The sequence below is a fragment of the Scophthalmus maximus genome, chromosome 20, assembly GCF_022379125.1.
Source record: "Scophthalmus maximus strain ysfricsl-2021 chromosome 20, ASM2237912v1, whole genome shotgun sequence".
Taxonomy (NCBI): domain Eukaryota; kingdom Metazoa; phylum Chordata; class Actinopteri; order Pleuronectiformes; family Scophthalmidae; genus Scophthalmus; species Scophthalmus maximus.
Window position 1 is genome coordinate 12209023 of NC_061534.1, and position 19342 is coordinate 12228364.

General features: G+C 43.6%; 1 protein-coding gene across 4 annotated transcripts in view; it reads left to right on the top strand.

The window, feature by feature from the left end:
• Positions 1-3362: 3362 nt before the first annotated feature.
• Positions 3363-19342, top strand: part of ptpn13 (protein tyrosine phosphatase non-receptor type 13) — a 42794-nt gene continuing 26814 nt past the window's right edge. For all 4 annotated transcript variants that reach the window (XM_035608037.2, XM_035608038.2, XM_035608040.2 and 1 more), the window contains exons 1-7: positions 3363-3664; positions 9821-9940; positions 12852-13018; positions 14253-14318; positions 15416-15601; positions 15801-15888; positions 18123-18746. In XM_035608037.2, coding sequence (XP_035463930.2) covers positions 9826-9940; positions 12852-13018; positions 14253-14318; positions 15416-15601; positions 15801-15888; positions 18123-18746 — 1246 coding nt within the window. In that variant the 5' untranslated portion in view covers positions 3363-3664; positions 9821-9825. The remainder of the gene's footprint in view (positions 3665-9820; positions 9941-12851; positions 13019-14252; positions 14319-15415; positions 15602-15800; positions 15889-18122; positions 18747-19342) is intronic.

Sequence of the window (19342 nt, forward strand, 5' to 3'; positions counted from 1 at the left end):
GCAAAGAGAGAGAGAGAGAGAGAGAGAGAGAGAGAGAGAGAGGGAGGGAGGAGGGATGGAGGAGGGGGTGTAGGGAGACATGTTTCCATAGCAACACCAAAGGAGCACGTCTGACGTCAAGGCCCAGGAAGAGAGGGGGGGTCACAGTCACATGGAGGCTCTCTCTCTCTCTTTCTCTCTCTGTTCCCATCCTGCACTGTCCCGCCAGGAGCCGGGTGTTACTGGTTAGGTTTGCCTCACTGAGCTTCCCTCATCTCACATCATCTCCCTAACAATTAAGCCCGACGGTGTGTGCAGCACACATTATTTTAGAAAAAGAAGAAAAAATGAAGACTTTTTGACTTTCTTTGGGTGTGAGTGTGAAACGAGGCAAGACAGATGCAAACGTCACAGTTTATTATGACTATACTCCACACACAGAGGCAGGCCTCATGTGGGCTAAGGAATAAAAACCCTATAAAAATCAAATACAAGTAAAGAAAAAATTGCAGCAATGACAAGAGGGGGGAACAAGGGAGACGACAAACAGACACTAATGTTTTCTTTCTTTGAAAGGCATGTTATCACATAGGTTTCTTGTAATCGTAATGTAGAAGCGCCGTTTCTATGGCGTATGCTTGAATGTCACTTTTAGACAGCAAAAACCTGGGCTTAGATTTTCAGAAAATGGAAGGTGTATATTTTAGGCTCTAATATAACAGCCCAACCTTCTAATATATTCATATTATAAATAATCAATCGGAAGCGGCAGAAGAATGTGAGTTATATACAGTATAAATATATACTCCCTCTTTACCTCTGTTTTGGTCTCCGGTTGCTGCTCAAGAAAAAATACCATGTGTATAACCAGCTAGTTGCTAAACTTGTCAACTGTTGGCTGTATCATATGTGCATTCAGTTAACCGGAGCATTCCTTTGCATTTATTATAAACCGAGCAGCATGTTCATCTAAAATCCAACATGAGATTGTTTACATCTGTGTCTTCTTCCAGCAGCTGTTCTCATCTATTGTTCCGTTTAGAATCTCTCTCTCACTTTCTGTGTGATTGCTTGTGTCACTGCATTCAACTCTTTGTGTCAGCTGCTATGTCTTGGTTACTGTATGTGAACGGAGCAGTTTGTGCTCAGTTATTTTCTCCCATGATTCCTTCATGTGGTTGTCAACTCCTCAGCCTCGCTGAGGCTCAGATGGGTTCGAGTGTAGCTCGACAGTCCAGTCCACCAGGGGTTCTCTCAAACCCACACAAAAAGATGTAGTGGGAGGGCAAGGGACAGCACGGGGCACCCTGACGATGAATAATTCCAAATCCGTACATAGACCGCGCCCTGCAAAGTCACCAAACATGCCTCAAGGTAAATTCAGGGTGGGAGAATTCATCGGAGTGGAAGGATGTCTCAGGGCCCTGCTTGGACAAGACGTTTCACGCACATCCAAATCAGTTTTTCATACTGAAACTGATTTGGATTTATTAAGGTCGGACGTGAACCTGAGAAAAGCTTTGTGGGTTTAGATACATGCCGCCAAGAGTTGCTCACATGAGCTTCATCATATAATGCACATTCATTTCTGAAGGCTCCTTGACACGTGGCCAAAAAAAAATGTTTTCACGCTTGGCAGAACTCAATTCAAACACGACGAGAAGAAACGAGTTCAAGGAAAGTTTTTTGAGTGCTCTCCAGCTGGGCCCAAAGGCTAAACTAAACCAGTCAGTTTACCACATGCCTTCCCCCTACAGTACCAGGTGCCCCACATTTTTCCGAGACCGTCGGAACAGGCAGATCCACTCTTTCAAGTCTCGAGTGCAAGTTGCCCCCAGGCTCAGACGAGCCACCGATGAGAAGGTATTCAGGACAGCCCTGACAGAAATAGAAGGAAGGAGGAATCACAAATTCAGAACCTCTCGGTTAAACTTTTGGAGACATTAGTCGTCGAGACCCTGTTAGCCCCTCGGTCGCCTATACGGGGCCTCCATGCCTCGGGTGATGGGCACAGATTAAAGACTATTGATTCACAGTGCAGTTTATCAGACGCTAATAACTTTTCCACGCCACTAAGACGTGAAATGAGCCACTTTTAAAACAGTGGTTAACAGGTGCCACGCTCTTTATGGCCGTAGGAAAAAAGTTGCCCGAAACATTTCCTGGTGAAAGTCCAGGACAGCTCGCATACATAGTCAGCACAGGACCCACAGACATCCAGGGGCTCCGTTCATTCATGTCATTTGCTGGAAATGAGGCAGCAGTTTTTTGTTTTGTTTTTTTAAATTACAGCATTTTCATTCTTTACCAGTTGCTCTGTTTGGGCAAGAATTTTCAATAGACCCTGTTTTTGTAGTGCACTGGGAGGCCGCTCTATCATTACCTACAATGCACAAAGGCTGATTGGTCCAGCAATAGGAATATTCAGCATTTTATCAGGTTACTCAGCGCTTCACAAGATATTTGGTGCATTAGCAGAAACACTATTTGTACAGTTAGTGAACGTTTCTCCCCAAGTACTTTTCTAATAATTTTTCTATCATACCACAGCGGTCACGTGAGATTTCCCTGGGCCTCGGTGAAATATTTGAGTCGGTGTTTGGAAGATGATGAGACCTCTAAGACATGTTCTGCCTCAGTTAACATGTCCGCTCTCCATCTCAAGAGGAAACCCAGTGTTAATGAAGTGATCTCAAAGTTGTCTTATCACTGCAGCCCACGGTTGGAGAGAACGATCGTGCTTTTTAGCACTGCAGGCAGCAGGCAACAGATAGGGCCGTTCACCACACAGCCACCAGTTTGACACAAGGCAGCATGTACTGACGACTACAGGGCACTAGAGGGCGCAAGACAGTCCGTGAATGGGAGGGGGCAGCTCTGGATTGGACCGTGGGAAGGAAGTACTCAACAGTGGATTGCTTCCGGACAGCTTTAGATAACAACTCGGATGTTATGGTAAAGAGACACAATATAACCTGGGCAACTTATTCATTCTTTACGTATCCATGTATTTGTTTGTTTTATTTTGAAATGTGTCCACACAGTCCCGGGTGTAGAATGTGCCTGCAGCATTAACACGATTGGAGGTATTGATTATCAACTTTATGAATTCCTAAATTACACAAACAAATGCAGTGCAACTTTCAGGGGAAATCGATTTTTTTTTGGGGGGGGGGGGGTGTAAGGAGGAGCGTCGGAGAGTTTTATTGAAAAGATTTATATAGTGTGTGTGTGTGTGTGTGTGTGTGAGAGAGAGAGAGTATGTGTGCGTGTGTGCGTGTTCCCATGGAAACGGTTAAACGACAGCAGACAGCCAATGGACGGCCACCGTGCGGTGTCTGGTTACTCCCACAGGCAGCCCAGCCAGCCAGCCGGGCCGAGGGAGGGGTTATCCTGCGTTCGGCTCAACGCTGTGCAGTGGCCGTCAAACACCACTTTGTCGGCAGTTTCTGAAGGAGAGATAAAATATTCTTTAAATATATATATATATATATTTTATTTTTGTTCACTCTGTGGAAGTAGCCCCGGTTCTTTCTCCGGAGCCGCCGCCGCGGTAAACCTGTTGCCGTGTCGGAGCCGGGATGTCGCTTCTTTGTGGACGGGACGGCGCCCGCTCCCGCTCGTGTGCGCACCCGTAGCCTCGCCGGACGTGAGTGTGAGTGGGTAGCCTCTCCCCGGTGGCCTGGTGAGTTTCCCTCCTTAGCGCGTGTGAAAACGTTGCTGGTCTGGTGTTCAAGCTAACTTCTGGCGTCGCCGCTCGTCGGAGGCGCCGAGCAGCCGAGTCGGGCTGCGGCGAGGCTCGAACGCCGACGCTTCTTTTCAATCCAACCCCCCCCCCCCTCCGTTGTGTCGACGTTGAGCGTGTCTCCCCCTGGACGTGCTGAAGTCACGACAACACTGCTCCCCTGCGAGGTCCGACCTGACTCCACTTGAACAGACAGGAGACTTAAGAACATGCGGCTCACTTCTACCGAGTTCATCCACCACCTGCACTGTCCGAGTCCGCGTAGCCCCGACCAACGTGCCCGTTGCCCCCTTAAAAGTGTCAGCATCTATGGAGGGTCGAAGGGAGTCAGCCCCCCCCCCCCTTCATGACCATAGAAAAGTAGTAAAGATGACTGAAAGGTCAAAGGTCACGAGGCCTTTTGAGCGTGTGTCATGGAAACACCCAAAGGAGAAAGTGTCGCTGTGTGAGCAGCATCATCATCATCATCATCATCATCATCATCATAGGAAAAATCGCCAGTGGGTTGCTGTGTTGGTAAAGAGGGCTGCTGCTGCTGCTGGTGGTGGTGGTGGGGGGGTCGGAGTGAGGTTTTTTTTCTTCCCTTTCTTGCAAAACCATGCTCTGCATGTCACGTTACTCAACCCTGTGATTAACAGAAATGGAGCGGATGAGGTCGGGACCAAAATGAGAAGCGAGGGCTGTCGGTCCAGAGCCGGGGCTGATCTTCACGGAAACCGTCCTGGCTCCCCCCTCTCTGCTGGCGCTTTTCCCGGCACCCCCGCCTCCTCCCTTCGCACTGCCGAGAAACAAAACATCCAGGGTGGCTTTCTGGTTAGTTAGACAGAACCTTCTCCAGAGCTGGAGGAGCCCGGGGTTTCGGTGATGTAATGGGCAATGTTGTGTCCATCGAAAAATCCCTGTGTTTAGTCACCGAGAGTAAGATCATCTGGAAAAAAAGCATGTCGGCAAATTGCCTCTAGTTGTGAGTGGTGTACAATAAATGAAAAGCAGCCACTGGGTTTTCCCTCTTCATTTAGGTGAGCCACCACTTGTGCACCGCCATTCCCGCTACTGTTTTCCGCACTAGAAACTTGAGGAAGACACAATTTTTGCCACTTCAGTTCAGGATGAGGGTTTCCTAAACTGTGTGTCTTCACTTTGACATTTCACATCTTCAGTAGCAGGCCGTCTGGTTTTGGTTTGCCGTGTGTGTGCATTTTGAAAACATCAGTTCTTGCATCATCAGTCCTGTTGGTTGGAAAGACATTCTGATCCAGGCCTTCCTTAGACGCCGAGTGTTTTGAATTTGAATCGTGTGCCTGCAGCCTGCATGATACAGTATGATTCTGGGAATAGAGGTTCACCCAGAGTTTGTCGTTGAATTTTTCCTGGCACAAATGACCTCAGGAAGATTTTCACCTCAGCGTTGGCACAGAGATCCTCCTCTCGCCGGCTTCTGTTCCAAATGTGTTTGCCAGCTGAGACCACACGTCTGATGTTTGGAGGATATGAGCAAATTCCTTCTCATATCTTATGTTATGAGTTATGCTTTTGGAAGTAGAAGTGGAATCTGGTTTGTTTTTATGGGGTTTCGCATCGAAAGTGCAGCTACTCTGGGGTAGTTGGTTTTTTTCTCGAGAAAGATGTGCATGTTTTTCTGATCTTTTTGTTCCTGGCAAATGGAGAGGAATGGACATCGAAGGAAGCTGAAATTCTTTGAACCCGCTGGGTTGTTCGGCTGAAGTGCACTGATTCAGGTGGTTCTTTTCAAATCCATTTCGTGGGCTGTAGCTGTGTCACAGACAGGAAGGTGGGAGGAAAGGAAAAGCTTCTCCTAAGTGCAGAGTAAAGAACGCTATCACGTTTCCAGGATTATTTTCTTTAAAATCCTTGTGACTGACTTTCAAACACTTTGCAGCAGCAGCAGCCGACTTAAGCCTTGTTTCGGGGGGTTTCTCTCTTGTTATATTGCGGGAATATATGGGAAGACCTAGGAACAAACATCTCCACTGTTTGAAAAAAGAGAGCGAGGGAGAGGGAGAGAATGAGGCGCTGAAGTGGTGAAGGCTGTCTGCTCTCGCTGTTTTGGGCCGCTGCCTCCTAAGCCCCCTCAATAATGAGTAGGACCATAGTCCAATGAGAGAGGAGCTGGCCTGCGCAGCAGCCTCAGTGCGGATAAAAAACATTCCACTGTAGGTCTCTGTTGAAATAACAAGGGCCACAAAACAATCGGTCTTCACAGCACCCGCTCTCCCCATTCTCATGGGTAATGAGCAAGATGGGTAGTAACCCACTTCGCCCCTCACTTCACGCCTCCCATTGACCAGAATAGTTAACCTGCATTCCTGCATAAACAATTAGGGCCTGTGACATGCTTACTCATTAACTCCCTTCTCCAAACTCCGCTTCACAGGAAGGATGTTGTGTCAAGTATTACCTTCAGATAATTTCACTGGCACTAATGATGCCACTGACCCACTTAGAGGTTTTCAGAGAAGTGATATTCTGAGATTTGGCTCAACGCTGCTCGCTCCGTTTTAGTTTGAAAACTCTGGGCCCTGCGTTGTAGTATGGCAGAGTATGTAGTACGGAGACGTTTTTTAATCCCGATTTGGTTTTCAGTCACAACTCACCTACCAGCGGTGACGGCAAAGCCATGTAAACACTTTAAGTGCTAGTTCCAACTCGTCCTCCGTCCAAGACAAGAAATCCCTGCTCGTACATTTCACCCTTGATTGTCGTTTGCAGTATTTTCTGTAACTAAGTAACCAACTGCAGAGTAGACGATCTGCTTCCTGTTTACACCGGTACGCACATGCTCAGTGTATGTAATTGGTCATGTCATATATATATTTATATATAAGTTTACAGGTGTGTTAGTATGGATGGAGATTAATACTGATACGGAGCTAAAGCGTTTGTGTGGACAGAGATCATTTCCATTTCAAAACACCACTTGTCTGTTGGTTAGTCAACCACTTTGGTCCATATCTGCAACAACAACTATTGGATTCATTTTTTAACAAAGTTAGATACAGAGATTTATGCTTCCCAGATGATATATCTCAGTGTCTTCGGTGACACCCTGACTTTTTTTACCGAAGAGAGAAAGAGAAAGACCAAAACCATGCTGTATGTTTTGGAAAGCTACAAAAAAAAACAATTTAAGGCCCAGCCCGAGCCACTCCTCAATTCCAGTGTCAAAAAGTGTATGCGAAAGGGGTTTTCCGCCATTGTCTTACCCTCTGACAAGCACTTCTGTTTCAGTATGCAGGCGCTTTCATGCCTTGTTCGCCCACACTTATGTTTTGTGTAATTCTGTGTAATATACAGAATGTGTCCTCTTGTGGTCAAAGCAAGGACATTTAATTTCTTCAAAAGATGGACCTAAACACCATCACATCAACGGAGAGAAGCTAAATTTATCTGTTATTTGTTGTGCTGTCTTATGGAATATGTGCGTGAAGCATTATTTAGACAGGACAAGTAAATACAGCAATTGAGGAGGTTGACCTGTCAGGTGCACATCCAGGTTCCTTCTTTGAGCTTAAAGACGTGTGACCCACAATGCACGCTCTCTGTATGTTAACGACTTCCAAATAGCCTGTTCGCTAATTCATTGTTTTGTTTTGTACTAACTTCCGGTGGCACACAGTGTCCGATATCCGGCAAAAGTGCTTTGCTAACACATCGGAGATCACAGTGGTCCCCAGAATTAATGGATGTCTGCTTGACTCTCACTGTGAATCTTCTGGAGATTTTCCTCGTTGTATTTTCACATGGGCTCACGTGGACATTCTCTGGAAATTTTACTAGAGGGCTGGGAGGAAAAGTAATGTAGAATGTTTGGAGAAACATTTTTGCGGACATTTGCATTCTTACATACAGCCCTTCCAGAGAAGTTCAGGAAGAGAACCCGGACTTCAGTGCATGTCTGAAAGCAGCTCTACATCCACAGAGGCTGAAGGCTCTTGTGTGATAAAAACTGTGTAATTTGTGAGAATATGAAAAAAAAGAATCAACAATATGGTTCAAGTAAACCCACAGGTGCATTGCTGGCAGCAAAACGTCAGTACAACAGTATCGCAGAACAGCCAAATCTCCTCTGACACGTTTGGCTTGTGCATTGTTGGGGTTAAGCTCCTTTTCGTCTCCAAGCCAAATTAGCCCTCTTGCCAAGCCTTTTGGTTTGACACCAGGGAAATGGGGAAAACTTAGCTGTAAAAGATTATTTTTAAGGTTTTTATGGACAGTTGTACCATAGAAAATGAATGATGATCAAATGTGGTCTCATGTACTCTGGTACCCATCCCAGACATGACTGATGTTTCCTTCGTATTGCATAGTTTTTAGGCCTCATTTCCTGTTTGGATGTGTTTTCATTTGCTTTGTTTTTGAGTCATGGGCTAAAGGTTTTTTTTCATTTATATAGTTATAGTCCTGAGTAACAGCTGTGATCTGTCCAAATATATTCAGTGTTCTGTTTAATGTGGGTTTGCTCAAGTTTCTGGCGGAAAAAGTGAAAAATGGCCTTCAAACGTTCAAAACATCAGAAAAGCTGTCAACGTAAAAAATATGGATTTCATTGGTTTCACAAGTTTTTGGCAATTTTTTTTTACTTCTTGTTATATTGTGCCATGACTGTCTCTTGGCTGCTTAGAATTGGGAAATGTGGCTAATGCAAACTAGACGTTCAGTTTTTGAGGCATCATGTAAAGTGGAGGAACAATAAATGGCTATGACTATCAGGCTATTGGTTTCCAGCATTTTTATATACAATAATATCATCATACATAATTTTGTAGCAAGAGCACATTGTTTCTGATTTGACTTGGGGCAATTTAAAAGATAGTTTTGTGCGTTTTCCAGCTCATCATCACCATTGTTCTTGGCTATTTGACATATTTTTCCCTGGTTCATGCTTGGACTGGCCATCGGGACCACTGGAACAAATCCTGGTGGACCCCCACATCAAACATAAAATCCATTATGTTTTGACGGGCCCTGTCAGTCTCATTACTGGCCATCTCTTTGTGCCCATGAACCCGAGTTGCGCACAACACTGCTGCTGCTGCTTGCTTGCATGCTAGAATTCTCAGAATTGTTTTTTTCTGTTCGTTTGATTAATGTGCAGAGCAAAAAACATCATAGGAGTTGCACTTTGGTCTTATAATAACCCTGTATTTGCACTGGAGAATGTGCAGAATTGTATTATAAAGCTGGCTTTACAACTGTGACATTTGTACGTTTTTATATACTGGAAAAATTGCTTTGCCCTTCTACAGTCATGTCAGACCAATATGCTCTTTTTTATTGCACACTAAAGACCATTTTGCACAGCCATGGCACTAATACTTTCTCCTCAGTTAGAAATGTACATGAATTAAAATGTTCAGGGCCCCATGTTAACATCTCACTTAAACACGTTGTTTCAAACAATATCGATTCAGTGACATTTCTACAGCTCGTCCTGAAAGCTTAAAGAACTTCTTTGAAAATGAAAAAAAAGAAAACACTTTCATATTCATTCAAATGACGAATTGAGTTCATGGCAATAAAACACTCACTCTTGCTCAATTTAATTGTCAGTTGTCATGTGTCCGACCACACCCATCTTTAACTCAGCCTTGATTTTGATCTCACTTACGCACCTGCGAAGTTTCGTTACTGCATCTTAAGACGATTTTGACACACAGACACACACACAGACACTTGATTTGTGTTTGTGTGCGCATGCATGCGTACATCATGTGCTCGCATTCCTCAGTTGCAGACAATGATAACACATCGAAGATATGGGAGTTTGGCCAAGGACACGAGAAAGCACAAAATGTTTGTCAGAACTAGCGTTTAGTAATTCCCAGTCCCACTTCCCAGCTCCCAGTGCCTGGGAAGTTAAATTAATAACAAATGATATGGTTAATATTGCTCTGCAATAACACAGAAGATGTGATGTGTGTTTCATGACTTTATTTGACCTCGTGCTAGAGGCTCCTGTCCTATAACAGGAAGGGACGCTTGTGCTGTTTTCTCCTCTTTATGGTCGAAGCTTATTTATGTATGTATAAATGCTTATGTATAAATCACTTGTCTCCCTTTCACTTTGTTGTGCAGGGAAGATGCATGTGTCTCTGGCAGAAGCCCTGGAGGTTCGAGGAGGTCCGCTCCAGGAGGAGGAGGTGTGGGCGGTGCTTAGCCAAAGTGCAGAGAGCCTCCAAGAACTCTTTCACAAAGGTAGGAACATGTGGAATCAAGTCTGCTGAGACGTTTCCTTGATATGTTTGTACATTCACACAAAACACAGTTCACACAAATTTGTCTTCCTCTTTCTACTTTCTTATGCCCCACCTATCCTTTTTTTTAAATAAAACACCCTTTTCCTTAATTATTTTAACGCAAATTTTAAAAACAAATAGGCTGAATAAGAATTGTCTGGTGTCCAGATCCCATGAGTTACATGGGCTTTAATGGCTTCACAAATTTATGGCATTCCTCACCGTCTTTCTCTGAAATTATTTGGTGCTTTATAGGTAATTTTTTTTAATTAAGTTTAATCTAAGGATTATGTCACTCTCAAGTTTGTATCGTTAGCATCATGTTTCTATCATAATATTCAGTCAGTGCAGTCATTTAAGTGTCAGGACTGTTGAGTGCACGTTTTTCTTAGGTATTTTTAATCTTTCGTGTGAGAAATTTGTGCTTGCGTATGGGCGTCCTTGAAGGCAGAGAGAGACAAAGTTGTGCCGTGACAGAGTGTCTTTGTAACTGAAGGCAACGTCGACTGACTAAGAGGAGGTGAACTCTGGGGACATCAGACAGGACGTGAGTCAGCAGCCACTGCAGAACCTCACGTGTTGTCAAAAGGCGAAGGTGGTGCCTGGTCTCCTCCGAAACACCAGTGCACCTGCTTGTGTTGGCCTTAAATGTGTCATGTGAAGTGTTCACCATTGGTCATATAAATGTCCATGAAGAAAAAAAAACAAGATCTGGCGGTGGGCTCCTGAATAAATCAGTTTGACCCTAACTTACACCGTTGCTGACTGATTCCCTCTTATCAGTGTGTGTAAATCTTCCTTTTACATTTTCAAAAATGGCCTCTGAGTTTTATATTCTGAACACACTCTGGACAAAATGCAAGGTTGGATACTTGGGGTATTTTAGATGATCAAATCTTCCCGTGGCATCGTGCTGCAGTGATTGTGATCGTGTGATCTTCCCCCCTTTTTCCTTCGGTGTGTAGTCGTCGTGCAGCTATACTGAGTCGCTTGTGGCCTCTCGTGTGCACGCACGGTTTTAGACTGCTGAGCGAGGCTCAAATTTGAAGAGCAGATGTTGGAACCAGCTATTATGCAGTCACAGAGCTATGTAAAGAAGTATGTTTACCACAGGAGTGGATAAATAACGACAGCCATTTAAAACATTTTTCACTTGTTATTTGACCTAGTCAGCTATTAGCAGTAATGGAGAAGTTGTGTTTATAAAAAAAAAAACAAGAAGCAGATGAAATGATGAGTAGATTTCATACTTTAGATAAATTTTGTTTCCATCTGTGTAGTGACAGAGAATGTCGCCTAATGTGTGGCGGAGGGAGGCAATGTACAAAGGCGCTTTTCAGACATTGTGAATGGAGTCACCTTGTCCACTAGCACTTTTTTTCCAAAAAAATCTGAACATGTCAGATTTGTTGGAGGGATTCCATCTACATATTATATAGGATCACGTAGAAACCAGTAGAGCTCGACGACCGATATGGATTTTTGTGGGGGCGATGCCATTAACGATATTAGGGAATACAATACTTCCGCTTCCGAGACATCGGTCGAAATATATAATTTTTTTTTTAACCTGTCAATGATTCCCAGGATGTCGTTATCAAACCTTGATGAAAAAACACTTCAATTAGGGAAATAAACATTATTCATTTTACATAAAATGTAAACATGAATGCAAAAAAATGTTCTGCATCGATTATTCTGTACAATAAAAGATTTCATATCGGTAAACATAAGCACTGATACCGTGATGTCTGTGAAAGTCTCATATCGCTCGGGCTCTAGAAACGAGTGTCTGCCTCTGTCGCTTTAATGTCGTTTGCTGGAGAATAAAATGCTTGTTACACAGTACAGATTGTAAACATCTACTTTTGCAGGATATAGTGCTTCAAACTTACTCCCTGCTCCCAATAGGCCTGGATAACAGCTCAGCAGGCCCACAAACGACATTGTTATTGGATGAAGAACTTGGTTTTACAGTTTTTTTATTGTGTTTTTGAATTATTGTACAGTTTACAGTTTTCGATTGTGTTTTTAAATGATTGTATATTGTATTAGATCCATCCTGTATGGTTACAGTTTATATCTGCAGTTTATTGAAGCTGTTGATTAATTTTTAATCCAACCCCCCCAAAAACACCAAAACAAATCTGCTCGGACTGAGTCATGCACTTCTGCTCAGCTCTGTTATTGCTTATCCAGAGCACAAGTTTTGCGTGGAATCCATCTAGTGACCCCACTCTCCTTTTGAGTGAGATCTCCAAATGTCCACTTTGTTTTAAACAGGAAACTTATATTTACATTGTAAATTCCAGCTTTTGAAAGCAGATTTTTCTTCTTTTTCTTCTTCTTTGGTGCGTCGAATCCCAGTTGGTCTGTTCACTTCTGTCTCTGAGTTTAAGTATCAGTCGGAGAAAAGAATTTTGCAGCGCTGCTCAAACATTCCTTTGTGTATTTTTAAAACATTCTCTAACCAAAGTGCTGGCTGCGGCTTTGTAGGAAAAGAGAATTACGCTGTGTAGCCATTCCTCGCCTCGTCCATGCCTCAACGGTTATTTTCTTGCAAGCTAAGAAAGCAACATGTGTTTTTGTTTACTTCAATCATCTAGAATTTCCATTAACGCCAAAAGCCTGAGCGAGAGACATTCACTGTGGTTTGATATTTCTATAGTTGGGCTGTTAATGCTCAGACTAAATGGGATACTGCGCTTGAGCTTTAAAGCACAATACTTCACTTTAACAGTGGTTGTGTGTATGTCCGCGCTTCAGTGATAATAGCTAAGAATTTGAATAATGGAACTCCATTATGTTGTATTTGTTTTCCTGTTTCTGATCATATCTCTCCCCCCCCCCCCCCCCCCCCCCCCCCACAGAACCTGCAGCCATGGGCTTCATCATCTCTCCCTGGTCCCTCCTGCTCATGCCCTCTGGCAACATCTCATTCACGGACGAGTATGTCACGCAGCAGGACTTGAGAGCATTCACGGCTCCGGAGGTCCTGGAGGGGATTTCCTTGACTTCGGTCTCTGACATAGAGAAGGTATAATCTTTACACAAACCCCACGTGGTGACAGAAACGTTCAAATGTACTTGTCTGTATTTCTAATGCTTCATTAGTGTGTATTTTGGCATATATTTTTTAACCCTCGTATGTTTTCAGTAAGTCTAGTTTTAGTACCATAATGAAGCTGTCAGTTGTAAGAATTGTTGCCTGCCACAGCTCCTCTATACGACTAACACACACATATCTGTGACTGACTTAACCGAATCCCACTGCATATTTCTGGTAATTTCATTTTAATCTCAATAAATACCTCCCCTTGTTTTCTCAAACACAGCAGTTCCCCTCAATACATCTGCTCATTTATATGCTCTTAACGATTACGTGTGGAGTTAGTGGCTGTAGGAAGCCTCTGTTGTTGTGATTGGGAGCAATCAGGTGTTAAGAGCACATCGACACCACAAAGTAATTGTTTGCAGACCTGTGGTAGTTGTGCAGCTGCCACATTCACAACAGGAGCGACCCATATTATTTCCTTCAATGCAATATATGACATCTTTTTACATATAGTCAGAACCACGCCCCCTCGATTCAAAGCCCCTCTCGTGGAAGAGCTAAGAGCTTGCATGACTGGATTCCTGTCTCTGGCACAGGTCCACAGACCTCAACACAGTTTCGTGCTGAGTCAGTTTTCCAGCCCTGGGCCCGTCTCCCCGGCCGAGTTATTTCAGCGCAGAAAGTATAATCTGTTTCTCTCATTATCAGAGACTGGGTTTTCATCATATGCGGTGGTATCGCCCCTTTTAATCGTGGCTTTTTTAAGTTTCCACATATTCTGAAAGTGCGAGTGTGCCTTTAAATTTGTACTGTGAGATCTGTTTCCTAAAAGACCTTGACTGCTATGTTGCATTCTTTGGCAATCCCTGAATTATTCTTTCCTCCACCGAGCCCAGCATTCAGGGGAAGTGATTTCTCTCCAAGTAATGAGTGCAGAGTAATAAAGAGGAAAATGGAAAAATGTTTTTGGATTTAGGCTGAATTCCTTTTATTTTACCCCAGTAGTTACTGGGCACTAGTCTGTCTCTCTCTTTGTTCACATGGTGAAGGTTGACTTATTTTATCCCTTGTTTATCTGAATGTGTCAAAGCCTTTATATTGCTCACCTTTCTATGTGCTCACCATTTATTTACTGTGTTTGTGAAATGTGCATTATTGTGTCTTAAGAGACCAAGATTAAAGCTTCTGTAGCCTGAAGTGATTTTCCTTTTTACAGATGCACATGTACTCCCTGGGGATGACCCTGTTCTGGGGAGCGGACTACGAGATCCCCCAAAGTCAGGTAAATCATTATTAATGGTATTTTCTTACAAACAGATGGGGGGTTATGATATGGAAAACATAAGTTCGGTCATGCTAATTTGCAGCCCAGATGCTTCATAACCAAATGTTCTGAAAGCGGAGCACAGTTTTTCCCATGGCATCTGCCCTTTATGAAATGAGATCGGTATCTGAATTCCTAAGATGCTCTGTGGAATATATTTGAATGTTCAAAGTCTTCTGGAGACGCTCTGGTTCACAATGTGTTCATACCTCAGTTTGAGCAAGCCAGGTGTAGGACACACTCCTCAGATCGTGTTCAGATCTGTGAGAAAGAACCGCCCACAGGTTCGAGACAACATAACTCACGCTCAAGTTTGCCAACCGCTTCGCTTTTGCTATAAAGTGCTCGGGGGTCCACGTGCTCTGATCGTGTCCTTGCCATCATCCATTATGTGGTTGCTGTTTTCAGGCTAATGGCAGCTGTCAAGTTTGTAACAACGGTGAAATACAATGTTCTTGTTACCGATGCATTCAAACAACATAAAAAATGTTTTCCTAAATCCCTGGCTATTCACAGTAAAATAAAAGTCCAAGTAAAACAGAATGTAAGTTTAATTGTTAGCTTTCAATTGGACTGCTCAAAAGTGGGCTTGATGCTCCGCCCACACCTCCCCTCCCTCTCGTGTTGTCAGTTTAGGGAGAAATGAATAAATAAAATCTCATCCAAATTCTTTGGAAGTGAAACCACTGTGGAAAAAAAGGAATGTGTGTAAATCTTGTTGATACTATTCTGTGGTTGTGATACAGTGTCAGATATCTACGCCGCGTCACAAGGCATGCTCAAAAATCTGCATTGACAATGAAATAACAACTTGTACTGCTCTTTTTGTTTTTGAGGGATAAAGCAAAGTATCTGTCTGACATGATTTGCAGATAAAAGTCAGTTTTTTAATATAAAATTGTAGTCGATGGAGATTTAAAGTTGGTGATGGGTTTGTGCAATGTTGACAAGAATTAGTACATGATAATACAAGTTTACACATTTAGAAACACTAATCGAGTGAACAGTACATGCTTCTCTCGTCACCATGTTGTTGTTTTTATTTTGCAATGCAGCCTATGAAGCTGGGGGAACACCTGAACAGCCTGCTCCTCAACATGTGCGATGATGTTACATTAAGTCGAATGTCGTTGCGCACGGTGCTGGACATCTGCAGCAAGCACATCCGAAACTCCACCTGTGACCCTCCCTTCTCCTACATCAGGAAGCTGGTCCGGTTGGTACTTGGCAGCCTTTCCCAGGTACACTGTTCATTCACTCAAGAAACATCTCTGTCTATTTTCCCCTTTAAGTATCGAGTTAAAAGACTGACGTCTGCTCAGACAACGGGGCTCCTGCTGCTAGAACAGGATTTAAGGATGGATTTCTCGAGAGAAAGACTCTAACCTCCTCTGTGGTTTGCATTCTCTTTTACTTCCACTCCGGTTGTCGTTCACTCAGCTGGACGGTCTGCTGACTGATCGAGAGTCTCTCCCGGAGAGGAGTAAGGAGATTCGAGAGAGGCTGAGGGGCAAAGGTTTACCTTTGGGTAAGATGAGCTGCAGTGACATGCACGCACGCACGCACACACGCACGCACGCACACTGAACACAGAGCAGCTAGAGCTGGATTTTCTTGGTTTGATATTAAAGGAAGTTTTCAGGGCAGTAGAAAGTAATTTATTCACGCAGTGATTTTGACTTTTACTATTTGATAGGGGAAAAAGAAATCAAAATTTGAATCAAAATGATTTCAGCTTCTTAAATATAAATATTTTATGGTTTCTTTGCTCATCTGTGACAGTGAAGTGAAATATCTTTGGTTTGTGGACTGAAAAAAACATCATCCTCCTCAAAATTTTTCACCATTCTATGACATTTTATGGACCAAACAACTAATCGACGAATCGAGAAAATAATCGACAGATTAATCGTTAATGAAAAAAATTGTTAGCTGTAGCCATAAATGGTATCTGTCTCCACATCAGTATAAAACAGGCCACACATAACTTTTATTTACCCACGTTCTGTGTAATCTTTGAATAAGTGACAAAAAGTCACATTGTGGAACCAGGACAAGTCACCAAACCCTTGCTAGGTAGGTTTTATTGAGATAATCTAAAATAAAAGATTTTATCCATCCTTTCATCGAAAAAAATTAAATATAAATGAGAGCAGTTGACATTGTGTGGTTGGATATATCATCTATGTATCAGAAGTTGTTAACATTTGTGTAACGTATCTAGAAAGATCTGAATGTAATTACCTTCCCTGGTCTTCGAGCTATTCATCACCTGCGTCCCAGCATTCTGAGCTTGTGGAAGAGAATTTGAAAGTAGACGAGGAACAACACTGTGCAGCCTCGGATTTCATTCAGGAAAATATGACCAAATCCTCCCAGTGGTTTTCTAAGAGAACGCCGGCAACTTTCCAGGCCATGGAAAGGGGAACAGAGCGCAAACATGGCCGTCGTCCCGATTATGTAAGCATGGGATGGCATTGATTACAGATGCATATTTTGGAGTCACCAGTGAAGCTGCTGGTCTGCTGTTTGTATCAGTGCTTTGTTTCTGTGGCTGAGCACCAGCCAGCCCTAGGGAAAGTACATGCAAAGAGCATTACTCAGTTCTGAGGCGTCTTTCTTCTCAAAGAGCAGCTCGTTCCCTCCTGTATTCCAGCGCTTTCAAGTTGTAATTGCTGCTCAGGGAACTCAGTCATTGTCTCTTTCTCTTTTTATTGTCAGATTATTTTATGTTGCCAGTTCTTCACTGTTGTAATGCATATGACGGCAACACCACACTAGTATTAGCTGAAAATCTTGTGGCAACAATTCAAAAATAAAAGACATTCTGTTGAGATTGGATCCCCCCCCCCCCAGTCAATCTAGTCCTTGTGTGCTTCCCTGAGTTTCTGAAAGACAGTGCGACCTCTTTGATGTGTTAAGACCGAGCATATGCTTTGTAGATTAAACCGCCACATGCAGCCTCTTTACAGGACTTGGCGCCGCCCTCGTCTTATTTTTGGTCTTGTCATGCACATGTTTGCCTCCTGTTGCTCTCGTTCCCTCAAATCTGTTGAATAATCATCCAATATTTAGTTGTGGTCGGGCATAACTAATAACATGAAAATATGAAGATGAATTCAAGAAGTTAGAAAGTGTCTGTAATGAGGCACGTTCTCTAAAAGGATCAAGACACTGCAACGGAGCGTTCATAAACATGCGGCTGTAGTGCTGCACAAGAGCATTAGATGTTATTTATTCAACAGAGTCAAGCTTTTCTCTCACAGTATATATGTATACTGTACCCTTCTCCACTCTGACTGGGGAATCTAAGGACGTACTGAATGGCCAATTTTTCCTCTACTATAGCAGCACTGAATCTTTCAGTGGAGGGACCGTGAGAGGCCTGAGGCAGGTGCTCGGCCTGTTGAGGTGCAGTCGGGGTGTCCGAGCGGAGGAGGGGGCGTCTAAAGTTGACAGGCACTTAATCGTACTGTATTTATACAAATCAAAATAATTCTTTAATCGCTCCTCTCTTATTAAATACCACTTTCTGTATCAAAGCGCTGTGTTAATAATGATATTCTCCACTGGGAATAAAGTGTATTTCAGATTATCTCTTATACAGGCCTTTTGAATATGAAAAATGGATATGCCATGTTTCTTTTGGTGTTTCCCCTTTTGAACACCTCCAGTCCATGAGCATTTCCTTTTTGCTGGTTTATCTGACAGTGTGAGCTTCTGCTTGTGGGTTTATTAAGACTGGTTCTGTCCTGTCCTCAGGGAGGAGCGCCGCCCCCAGGGTTCTGGAGCGCTATCGAGCCAGGACTCAGGAGCAGACGTCTCTCAACCGGGGCCTCAGTCGTTCCATGGGCTCCCTGCCAATCCAGGGCCTGCTGAAGGGGGACGAGGGAGCGGCCCTGCAGTATAACCTGTCTGACTATCACCACAACCCCACAGAACTTTACTCCAAGCCCCCCTCACTTCAGCACCAGCACTCCTACCCCTACCTGCACCCACTTCACCCACAGCAAAAAGGCCGGCCAGTGGAACTGGACAGGAGGTCCTTACCATTCCATGGTGGGGACCTGGGCATCAGTCAAGCCAGGAAGACCTGGGCTTCCTCTGTGGACTTGGCATACATTGACCCAGAGGCTCTTCGTTTTGGGGCATTGGAGGATGCACGGAGGGGCAGCAGTGCCCTAAGTACCCACTCTATAGGCAGGCTCAAATCGCCCTTGCGTCCGCCCAGGGAGAAGGATTCTTCCTACCCCGAGTTTGGTGGGCTGAAGAGCAGGAAGCCTCATCACTTCTCAGACATGTCTGTGGGCTCAGGCCTTCCCGGCGCTTATGACAGGATCAAGGAGAGACAGAGGAAACTTCAGGTGCTGAGGCAAGCAGTAGATGGTGAGTATACTATTTTATAAGTTCCAAGACTCGCATGAACATGCTTTTATATTTTGATTCTTAGTCCTCAGGGTTGTCTGAGAAACTCCTTGTGAAATTTACAAAGGCCTCTTGCCACCAGGTCAGTGTGTAAATCAAACTGGTATAAAGCGTTGGCTTGCACAGGGTTTGGCTCTTAAGGAGCCAGTGTACTTCACCATGAAGTGCTTTTCAGATGATTCACACAGACACCTTTTTTTTTCCGACATACGATCTTGCAGTCATTGGTTACATATTAGGAGGTGAAAAAGTAGTCATGGTTTTGATTTCCCTCTCAAGGTTTCTAAACAGCTATTGCGCTTGTTTCTGTAGTTGTGCAACAGTTTCTTTCCTGGTAGTTGGAGGGTAATTCACCTTTTAGCAAAGTATAATCTTCACTCACGGTCATTCAGTTGGAGGTGTGATGCTTCTGATGTGATTTGATATGCTCGACATAATGGCTCTCCGATATTGCTTGAATCTCAGACAAGCATTTGCAACAGCCTGAGTGATTTTCATTGAAAAAAAAAAAAGTTCACTTGTTTCATTGATCACATACAAACAAATCCTGGCATTCC